At 31.9% G+C, this 11,562-nt stretch overlaps 1 protein-coding gene across 3 annotated transcripts in view; it reads left to right on the top strand.

Annotated features, from left to right (window-relative positions):
* LOC129221851 (multiple inositol polyphosphate phosphatase 1-like) overlaps nt 1–11,562 on the top strand; it is a 76,871-nt gene that overhangs the window by 50,428 nt on the left and 14,881 nt on the right. For all 3 annotated transcript variants that reach the window (XM_054856200.1, XM_054856199.1, XM_054856198.1), the window contains 2 exons: nt 8,509–8,643; nt 9,465–9,575. In XM_054856200.1, the coding sequence (XP_054712175.1) occupies nt 8,509–8,643; nt 9,465–9,575 (246 nt within the window). The remainder of the gene's footprint in view (nt 1–8,508; nt 8,644–9,464; nt 9,576–11,562) is intronic.

The raw sequence follows: 11,562 nt of genomic DNA, 5'->3' as shown, positions 1-11,562 counted from the left end.
CATTTCATCACAGAAAATTAAAGTGTTCCTAATTTCATATGATTTTGTTTTTCAAGGTGGATATTTTTAATACTAGTAAGTGCTTTTTTTTCCTAATTTGATTAATCTATCTGATAGTTAAACAATATTAAAATTTTTTAAAAAGATGAATGCCGGCTTTTTTTGCAAATTTCAAAACTTTCAAGTGATGGTAATGATTTGTACCCGGGCTAAATTTTCTGTATATAGTAGCTACAGCTTCCCCATTAATAATAAGATGTGTTATAGTCGGCACACTCAAGTACAACATATTTTTTTCCTCAAAGCTTTGGGTGCTTCAATAATTCTTCAAAGAAATCCCTACTTGAAAGAAAGTATTCTAGAGAAAAAAATATGTTGTACTAGAGTGTGCTGACTATAATACGCCTTTTTAATAATGGGGAAAGTGCAGCTATTATATACAGAAAATTTGGCCCGGGTACAAACAGGTAAAATCATTATCATCACTTAACCTTTAGGCTACGGCAACTATACAATTATCTTTTCCCTCTCTCTACGGCTCAAAGCTTTCTTAGTTCCTTCCCCCCCGAATAGGACAGCATAAAGGGGGCGATGTCCACTTCGACCGCTGAGCTCTCCACAATACAGGGTTACTATAGTGGGACACTATACTTAGCTAGTCATCACTTATTCAATGGTTTGAAAATAATTTTTTTCCCTCTTTGTTCCTTATGGGGTTCTCTAAAAAACACTGCTGTAAACACGTTTTTCAAAAGCAAGTCGACGTACTTAAAACGTAACTAGTACAATAAAATATCAGAAAATATTAACTAACTTACATTCAATATGATCAGCAATTAGTAGTTTTATCACAATAATGTTTCAACCATATTAGTTGATAAAATACATGATCATATTCCCTTTTTAATAACGCGAATAACGAGATATACAGGTTTTCAGGAAATTTCATTCGAGACAAACATGGGGGAAAACATTGAATTAATACTTTATGTGCAGGGAAAATGAAAACTTTGACATAGAGAGGTTTTCAAGATAAACAGGTTCGACTGTATTAGTGAATATGCTAAAATATGCTTAAAGACAGTCTTACTCATTACAAATAAGCCCGCCTAATGGAATTTTCCATTAAGCTAGAGATTCTTTTATCCGAGATCACAGAAGCAATTTTCAATAGTTTAAAACATTAAAATACTATTACATAAAAAGGGTTCAACTGTAATTCATCAATAATGTTGTATATGTACACTGGAAAAAATTTAAAACATTTTAAGTTTATTGTGCGGACTTACTAAGTTATTCTGTGTAATCTCTCTTTTCTCATTTTTTTATATAATATTACTGACATTAATAGTATGAATTTTTTAAGTTGAGATAAAAGTAAAAGTGTTTCTACTGTATGTGCTCTTCTTACATAGAATTGAGCCTGTGAAAAATCAACCACAAAACTGCGTTTATTTTTTGACACATATGTATGCTTAAGACAGAGAGAGAAAGAAATATATTTCTATAAATTACACATTTTATTAACGTTCAATTCTAATACAGGAAATTATTACAGCTTAACACAATTTAAAGAGCACTAAGTTCGTATTCAGGTACAAACGAATAAACATAAACACTCACACAAATATTGATACACACATATATATTATAGCCACCCCCCCCCCCGTTCCTTTTTTTTTTCCAACTCGAAATTTGACCTGGTGGACGCATTTGCAAAGCTCTGCGTAACTTCCTAAGCGTCTGTTGAATTTTCGTGATGAATTTCAAAACAATTAATATCAACGCATAGAGCAACATTGCATTTTTTGCATATGATGGTTGAGCGCCTTTGCACATTTTTTTTAGAACAGACAATGCATCTTCGTCGATTTTTAATTGCTTGTGGCCAATGTCCTTCGTTAGAATTTCTTATGCAAATATTCTTCCTAAGTGGTGATTGAATGGAAATATTACTGGTTGAAGGGCTTGTTGTAATGCTTGTTGAGATAGTTAGAAGTTTTCTGATGAGGTTCTTGCGAAATGTTTTGTGGGTGATTTTCGGAAATTTTAATTTAAACAAATAATGACAGTTAAGTACTGTTAGATCAAGAAGATGGAAAAATAACTTCTTAGTCCACTTCATTGTTCTTCTCCCAAAGGTATACAAATTGGCCATCCTATCACTTAAATCCACATATCCCATGTACTGATTATAATCTTCTACAATTTCTGGTTTTTTATTATCTTTGCTAGTTTTAAAATCCGGACAATATATGTTGCTGAGCATATAAACATCTCGTTTATCTTTCCAGCATAATGCTGTAAGCCCTGTTGCATTATATTTTAATTTTACATCCCCCTGCTGCAGTTTACATCTAGAATTTGACAATTCTTTTGGGTAATATTTTCGGTTTGATCGTATGGTTCCACAACTGTTAATTTTATAGTTGAAGAAAAGATCTGAGAAGAGCAATGGGGAAGAAAAGAAGTTGTCCATGTAAAGCTTGTGCCCTTTGTTTGAAATGCTCACACATATTTACTACCACATTGTGTGATGATAAATTAGTGGTACATCCTTGTGAGTTATCTTTACCAAGATAAACTTGCATGTGACAAGTATAACCAGTTTTATTACAAATTTTAAAATTTTTTATACCCCATCGCTTGTGCTTTTTTGGAATATATTGTTTGAAAATAACACAACCTTTGAATTTCACAATAACTTCATCAATGGACGGTTCTTCTATGGGATCATACAGGCTTCTAAAATATAAATTTATATGATCAAATACTTCTCTAATCTTCCACAGTCTGTCGTAATTTGGATCATTTCGGTCTGGCGAGTTTTCGTTGTTAGCAAAGTGTAAAAATTTAAGGATCTGTAAATACCTGTCTCGGGACATGCTTTTTCTGAAAATAGGCGTTTCAATCAGTTCGTCTTTCGACCAATATTCACAAATATCATCTTTATCAATATGACCCATTAAAAGGGTCAAAGCAATAAAACGTTTTAGTTCTTCAGTGGTACAAGGCTTCCATTCTAAAACATGTTTCCTTTTTCCTAAATGTACTGGCTGCAAAGTCTGAGAAGCATACCTGTTCGTCTCTTTACATAAAAATTCAACAAAGTCATTGGTAAAAATGAGATTGAAATAGTCTTTCTCTTCTTGTAGTTCCTCCACACTTACTTTCACGCCAACATGCGAAGTGAATTGGAATTTCATTGGAGAATCAGAGACTTTTGGGTTACCCCACTTTTCTAAGGCTCCAACTTCAAAAGAATTTTCTGGAAATTCCGGTGCGACGATAATATTTTCTTCATTTCCGTCGATTAGCTCACATGGCATGAACGATTCATCCTCCTCCTCGCACTCTGACTCACTATCAGCATAGTTTTCATCGTCTAGTTCTTGCATCAACTTTTGTATTTCTTCATCTGTGAGTCCTTTCCGACGATACATTTTTTTGAGCAATAAAATTAGTAATTACATTAGAGGTTTAGATTTTTTGTAAGTATATTTGGTTCAGTTAAAAAATTGAAATCACTGAAATAACGCTTCTCATCTAACCTAAGGCTAACGACAACAAAATAATAAATATCAAACTCTATTTGTGAGGTAGACCACTGGATTCAATAAATGCCAGATGTCCTTATCTATGCGCTAAAATGCGGAGGTAAATAGCGTTCAGCTGAGACCAAAGCCATTGTAAATACAATGTAGAAAATCTTAGATTCAACGGAGGCAACTTTGCTTTTCAGCTTGGCTATTCAGAAAAATGATGACACTAATACGTGTGTCCAAGAAAGAATCCACAATAATAGCGAACAATTCCTTGCTTTGCTTTTCTGAGCAAGTGCAAGCGGAATATGCTTGTACACTGTATTTATTTACATAAAGAACGTTAGCGCTTATCTATCTTTCAGAGCATGCAAGGCACCCTTTTTTGTATATGAAGCTGTTAGAGGCATTTCAAAGTCAATCACTGTCGAGTGAGATAATATGGAGAGACAGCCTACAAATCCCCTGATATCCCCATTCACTCTTTCTTCTAATTGTGGTTGAAATACCTCTAGTAATTGTTGAAGGATTAAGTTCCGCTCCCTTCACAGTGCACAAGAAAAATATCTGGGCAAATTTATTTTAGATTCCAAGTCTTTCCTCTTTTCAACATTTCCTGTTTATGTACTATCTTTATAATACATTTTCACTACCCAGTACGTTGTTATTTGTGAGTAAGAGAAGATAACTAAAAAAAAAAATACGCATGAGTAAACAGAAAACCAACCTCTTTCTTCCATTTTTTACTGGTATAAACAGTTCCAAATGTAAGAATTAATTAACAGAAAAAAAAATAAACAGACATTAGACTCTCATTGAAAACTGAGTAAGATATATCAGATGCTCTTATAAATATTTTCACTTAACCTCTTTTTTTTGTGCAAGAAAGAAAGAGGAGCAACCGACTTTGACTTAAAAATTAACATTTTAAGCCCCTTAAATACAAACAGGGGGAAAACTGAATGCACAAATTTATACTTTATTAACTGCTTTATAAGGCCATAACGTTTAAGAATTCCTAAGTTGAACCATAAAATTAAAAAATTCAGCGAAAAAAAAAAATCCTCGTAAACGTGCCCCGGTGTACCATACTTATTTTGTTTCATTCAGCATATCCTTAGTCCTTTTAACTTTCTACTGAAATAATATTCGCTATAGACAAAATATCAAGGAAATACATTTATATTTTCTAAAATATCAAAATTAGGTTTTTATGCTTTTCACTCAATAAGTAATCAATTATCACAGAAGATTTTGAGGTGCAGCGAAGGGGGGAGGGGGGGGGGGTAAAAACACCCCTCAGAGCCCTTGATTTTAACATTCTTGCCATCAATAGTGCAATAACTTTTACATATGAAAAGACTCGTTTTGAACAGAAAACCCCCTCCAGAAGATAATTCTGGCTGTGCTAGTAACTCTTTTTATTAAAAAAAAAAAAAAAAAATGAGCATTTAGTCTAACTTTCAATTTTCAAACCAAAAGATTCACGACACAGATTCTTAATTAAACCTCTCTTTCAAATTTTATTGATTTTAGAATGTTTTCCATGTTTTGTTGAAACGGTATTACAAATAAGTTTCAGTTAAAAAGTAAATAAAGAAATAAATGAATCGTGGCAAATCGCAAATTGATAAGTTGTTTCCTATTCACCATGATATTCATTTTCGAAAAGTTAGCAAAATAAGATATGCATTTCAAGTGTTTAATTATTTTTATATAACCATAACAAAAGAAATATTTTGGAGAATGATGTTTCTTGCCTCTGCTCCCTAAATATCTACACTGCTTAAACTAAATAGGTGTTTTGTACTCAGTAAAATATGCTGTTATTAATTATAGGAAGCCTTTCTATTGGGTTATTAAATAGAAAAAGGCAATCAAAAATTTTTCTTTCCTTCAAGTATTTTACTTCTTCTTTTCTTTCTCCCCTCTTTTTCGAAACTTCGCCACACATTCCTTCACTGGGAACAAAACTATGCCAAACGCTTCTGATTCACAGACCCCCAAAAGGGGTGTAGTGCGTTTCATTCATTTTCTCCCTGCGTAGGCGTGTGTGAAAGGATTATCAGCTGCGGGAAGTAACTGAAGGGGGAAGGGAAGGACTGGTACAGATGTTGTACCACAGCCGTAAGAAGAGAGCACTTTTTGTCGGCATATGTACTGCCGTTGGCTAAAGGTTAAAAGGTTTTAAATGAGCAAAAACTCCTTCGTTTATCTTCAAATATTTTTTAATATTGCTCATTATCAGATAGAGTAATTAAATTAGGGAAAAATAGCACATACCAGTATAAATAATATCCATCTTATCTTAAACAATTAAATCATGTGAATTTAGGAACACTTTAATTTTGTGTGATGAAATGATGAATTCTGAAGTTGACTTTTGTCCAGCTAGCTTGTATTAATCGAAACACTGTGCGGCATAAGCGTCGCACTTTCAATTTAACAAACAATGTGAAAGAAAAGTTTTTTTTTGAAGATATCTGGAAAGCAATTTAAACAGAGTAAATATTTCAAAAAAAAAAAAAAAAAATCTTAACTACTTACCTAAATTCTAAAACCACGGATTTAGCCGAATTTCGGATCGCTGCCAAATATTTTTACATTGTGCATGAAAAAAACTTTGAACGATCGCCTTTATGGATGTTTAAAAAAGTTTTAAACTTACTTTGAAATAATTACAGGATAAACCTGCTTAAAATTCAGCACCTTAGTCCAAAAAACAATGCTTAAAACAGGAGATTCGTACTTTCCCGGGAAATGAGAATTCCGGAAATTTTCCCGATCTTTACACGAAAATTTAGACATTTTTCTGATTTTTGCTCAGTCCTTTTAATTAAAAACTAATGGCATAGAATATTATGGCATAATTTTTTAGTATCTTCATGTTAATCAAAAAAGACTAAAATTACAGTAGAAGCTTATATGTGCAAAAAAGGCGAGACACGCCGATTATGAATTCATTAATTTTTTGCATAGTTGATTGCTTAGGGAAAAAAAAGCATGTTTAATAATGCTTCCAGCAATTCAAAAGGAAAATTTTGTTATTTTTCATTCAAAACACATTTTGAACACATTTCTGATCATTTCGAAGAAAGTTCCAAGCATTTAATTTTTCTTCTTTTCAAAATAGTTTATTTTCTGTAAAATGTTGTAAATTAAGAAAAAAAAAACACGCCATATGCGCCGCACCTGCTGTACTTGCCGCATCGGCAATTTATAAACTTTTTCTTGTTAAGTGCCGCAGAGCTTACATCCAAAAATATGGCATAGTTTTGGAATCCTTGTGTGCATTAGGCTATTAAGGGACCAAAGGCAGATGGGGATTTGCTCCTAGTGGTATCTCTCATCTTCATAAATAATACTTTTGCTGCTAGATTTATTACACTTGTTTTTGTCCCCTCCCTCAACAGAGCATTTCCAAGAAGCAGCAAATTGCTAGTTTTTCTTTTGTTCTCAGAAATTTGGGTATCCTATTGATTTCTTGACTTGACAGCTTAAGAAGAGAAGGTCACACGAATGTATGATCTGCAGTGGAGATATAATTCCCAAAAATATGTGAGCTTACGAATGCAAAGATATCTGCTAAAAGAAGCTTAGTTTTAAAATTTTGAAATTTAGCTTAGGTCTTTGCAGCCGTAGGCTCACATAATTGGCATGGAAATTAGTTCCTTGTAACCTCAAAGCATTTTCCTGCAAGTATTTATTTCTTATGAATAAAAATGTTTTCTTTTCCTTTTTTTTTGGAATAGACAATCCCCCGCCCTCCCCATTTCCTGTTTTTTTTACATGATTGACAATGATTAGCTTGCAGATACTTTTGAGTTGCATGCACAGATACTTAATATTTTTATCTGGCTCTGCTCAAACCCTATGGTTAATATTACTTAAAATGTAGGAATGTTTCAGTTAAATATGTGCATTTGGGGATGTTAAAAGTTTTCAATTCAATGATAGCCTTTCAATTTATAAAAATAGAATAGAAGAAAGAAATTATTTTTGTGTATGGTTTTACGACGCTCATAAGCAAGGCCTGTTTTAATGTTTGGTGTAAGTATTATACCTTTCTATTAAAAGGTAGTAACCTGGAGTAGTGATGTAAAATATCCAGTGTTATAATATGAACAGCTCAACTTGTATTGTCTCGCAACTTGTGTAAATCAAAGCGAGGCATGAATGATGCATCAGAAGAATTCAGTTTTGAAATAAAAGCTAATGTTTTTGTAATTATTCCTCTTAATTAATATATGGATACCTCAATTACCAAATCGATTAACTCCACTTTTTAAAAAAATCCTCATTTCTGCTTTAATAGTACTTTATCAATGCTTAGCATGTGAATTTATATTGAAGTTTTGGTTCAGTACATTTCTGTTCATGTGATGACAGAAAATGTAACACACAAGGGGTTCTATTTTCTCCTACGGATATAACACCATCTTCTTCATAACTATTCTCTACTTTTTCTTTTATGGAGTTCGTCGACTTGGCGAGGCATCCATATAATAATGCATACCATTCAAATTAATGTGCCAATAGTACTTAAAAAAAGAATTATGTAACATGTTGGTGGCAAAAATCAAGGAAAATTGATTTTGTTCCGGTTGTAATAAAATAATAAGTAAAGAAATGAGTAATTTTTTTAAACCCTCAAACAATTATCGTTCCAAGGTAATTTGGAAGAAAATTTTGCTTCCATAAGGGCCCAAGGATCCAGGAAATTGAAAAAAAAAAAAAAAAAACACTAAGACTAAGACTTATAAATGTTGGCCTGCAGGTTTTGTTGCAAGGGGACCAAAAATTTATTGATTCGGGCCTGGTCCCAAGCCTGTTGCTAGGCATTAATTTTGTATTATGATGATGCTTCTTGAAACAATTTTTATTCATAAATGGAATGAGCAATTTTTTTGTTTACCCTTCTTTGTTTGAGTTTTTTGTTTAAGTAAACAAAAGTTGCATTTTTCAGATTGTGAAGCAAAAGTATTTTATCTTCTAAGCAGACATGCTACCAGATATCCTGATGCAGATAATATGAAAGTGATGAATGATGCATTGCTAAAATTAAAAGAGAAAATAATAAATTCATCTTACACAGACAAAGGTTAGTAATTTTTTTTGATGCTCAACCCCTAATAGGGCAGGTGAAAAAGAGGACATAACAAGGGATGGGAGGTCAGCGCTATTTTCTTTTTTTGTTTTTAAATCAAAGAATTAAGATACATTCCTGTTATTTCTCTTAGTTGTTATTTAAACTTTTATTTGCACGGAACAAAAATGTTTGAATTTTTAATTGAAATGTACCTTTTCCAAGGAAATTTTACTAAAGCCCTAAGATTTTCCCAGAAAAGTCATATGCTGTATTAAATAATTTACTACTTGTAATGAAAACGAATTTATTATTTATTAATGATTTTATTTTAGTTTTTAATATATACAGAAAATTTTAATGCCAGAAAATTGATTATATCATATTATGGGAAAATTTTGGCAACACCTTACTTATTAGTATATCACATCGTATTTACAGGACTAATTTAGTCCTCATTGTCTCTAGAACATTTATTGCCTAACTTTGGAGAACATTTTAAACAACTCTTAACCTTATCTAGGACATTTCGCATCTCTTTCACATAATGCGGATCAGATAAATGAATCTATCTCGTGGTCCGAACGAAAGAGCAAAAGTATCTGCGTTTTGTTTTTCTTAAAGGAGCCCTTTAACTTCGGCTTTAAAAGAAACCAATTTTCTCAAAAACTTTATATTACTACACAGTACAATCATTTAGAAAAACTCATAATTCTAATGTTAAAAATAGCTCTTTCATTGTTTTATGTGTTCTAATTTTAAAACTTTTGTTTATGTGTTAAATTGTTATGTATGTTCAGTGATAAATTTTATAACTTATTCAATTATATTCATAGTTAAAATGTGTCAGAATGATTTGGAAAGACTGAAGATGTGGACAATATCGTTTCGTTTAGAAGATGATAATAAAATAAGTTCTACTGGAGAAGAAGAAGCCATTGAATTAGGTACAAATATAATTTTAGTCCAAATCTTGGAGCAATAATTTTATTCATTTAATTTCATGCATTTTACCTTTCCTTGCAACAATTTTCTGTCCATCTATAAATGCTTTAGCAAGCTGTAAACACCTTTTTATCGTTTTATTTTGAAATTCAAAATGTTAGTTACTTAGACTTAGTTTGACTTACTATCTTTCGAAAAGAATCTAGTACAGTGGTGGTCAGAATTATAAGGACAGTGGAAAATTACACAGAAAAAAAAATATATATCTGAAATAGTGCAGTGAAATTTATGCACAGAATGCTTTTTATGCTAGAAATCATTATTGAATGCAGAACATTTAAAAATATTTAATATAAGTTTTTTCGCCGTGATTAATTATAAAAATGCCATTGTTAAAAATTGACTTAATTGTATGGACAACAAGCATTTTGCCCCTGAAAAACCCTAGTAATCTATTATATCCCCTATTTTTCAATCACTTTTATCAATCTTGATGTCATGGAAATTGAAGAATATTCTTGGAAACTTTTATCCTGACTTTTTCAATAAAGAAAATGAGTTCTTGTTTTTTTCAAGTTTGGATACCATTTTTTCATACTTCGGGTGCCAGAATGTCTCACTAAGTTTCCATTAAACTTAAAGATCAAACCTTTTGTCCGGCCGGTACAGTAATTTCTCAAAATAAGCATCAAGAAATGATGTTGATGTTTGAGAAACATGTAAGTAGGCATTATTCTGCTGGAACAAATAGCTTAAACTTGTAATTAACGGTGATTTTTGTTAAAAAATGTTGCTCAGTACATCAACATTGCTCTCAGAATTTATTCTGCCCTGCACAAAAAATACTGTTTAGTTTCTGTCCGTTGCGAAACTTCCTCAGACCATTACTGAGCCTCCTCCAAATGTACGCTTTGAGATTTATTTTCCTTCACAGAGAGGTTGTACCAGCAGTAGCAAAAACCATCTAGTCCTTCCTAATTAAACTTTTTCTCATTGAAAAACATTACATTATCCCACTGTTAACCCAGAACAACACATTTTTGGCATGCTCAACCCTTGGTCTCTTATGAACTTTTTAAGAGTCGGGCATGACATTAGTTTCAGATCATGACACTTTTTCTCTTCTTCTAAAACATGTTAAACAGTTCGAGAACTGCATCATAACTTGGAATCCCCGTCTAATATCCCTTGATGTTTGTTTTTTGGTGCAAGCTCGTCTCTTATTATCACGTGTTTCACACGTACAGAAACAGAAGATTTCCTTCCTTTTGTCTTTGTTGACCTTATTTGCCAGAATTTTTGAGAAAGTTCTAAATGACCTATCTTTGTCTATTCAAATTTGTTGCAATTTTTCAAACAAACAATTCCCTTGTTTCAAATTCTTTAAGTTATGTACCTAGCGAGATGACTGTAAAAATAAAATGTGTCTTTCCCATTTGCTTACTAAGCATTTATATTGTTTTGTAATGCAATTTGCAGAACAAAAAACATGCTAATTTTTTCAACTTGAGTAAAGAAATAATGCAAAAATTTCTTTTAGAACTTCAAATTCTTTTGTCGTTATTTTATATTACATTAATAAAGAATCCACTGCACTGAATTTTTGGAAGAAAAAATTATTTAAATAGCTTAATGACATTTTCTTTTTTATGTGTGTTAATAACCTGGGATGGGGTAAAGTGGTCATAGTTAAAAAAATTGATCGAATGCCATCATAAATAGTCGAAATTTTTTTAATGCTCAACACACCTTTCGAAGAAATTAACTTTACAGTAAACTCCCGATTATACACGAGCGAATTATCCGCGAGCAAATCGACAATCAGTATTATGTATTTTCGCAGCAAAAAGCAAATACCAATAGCTGTATTTTTTTGTCAAAAAATTGTAACTTTAAACCCAATTGTTTTTGTTTTATTTATTATTGTGCTTTCTTCATTCTACAATCATAAATACTTGTTTTTTATTGATGTTAAGTTCTGTTGTGCAA

This window comes from Uloborus diversus, chromosome 5 (assembly GCF_026930045.1).
Source record: "Uloborus diversus isolate 005 chromosome 5, Udiv.v.3.1, whole genome shotgun sequence".
Lineage (NCBI taxonomy): Eukaryota > Metazoa > Arthropoda > Arachnida > Araneae > Uloboridae > Uloborus > Uloborus diversus.
Note: the sequence above shows the minus strand (reverse complement) of the source record. Positions and strands in the feature narration are given on the sequence as shown.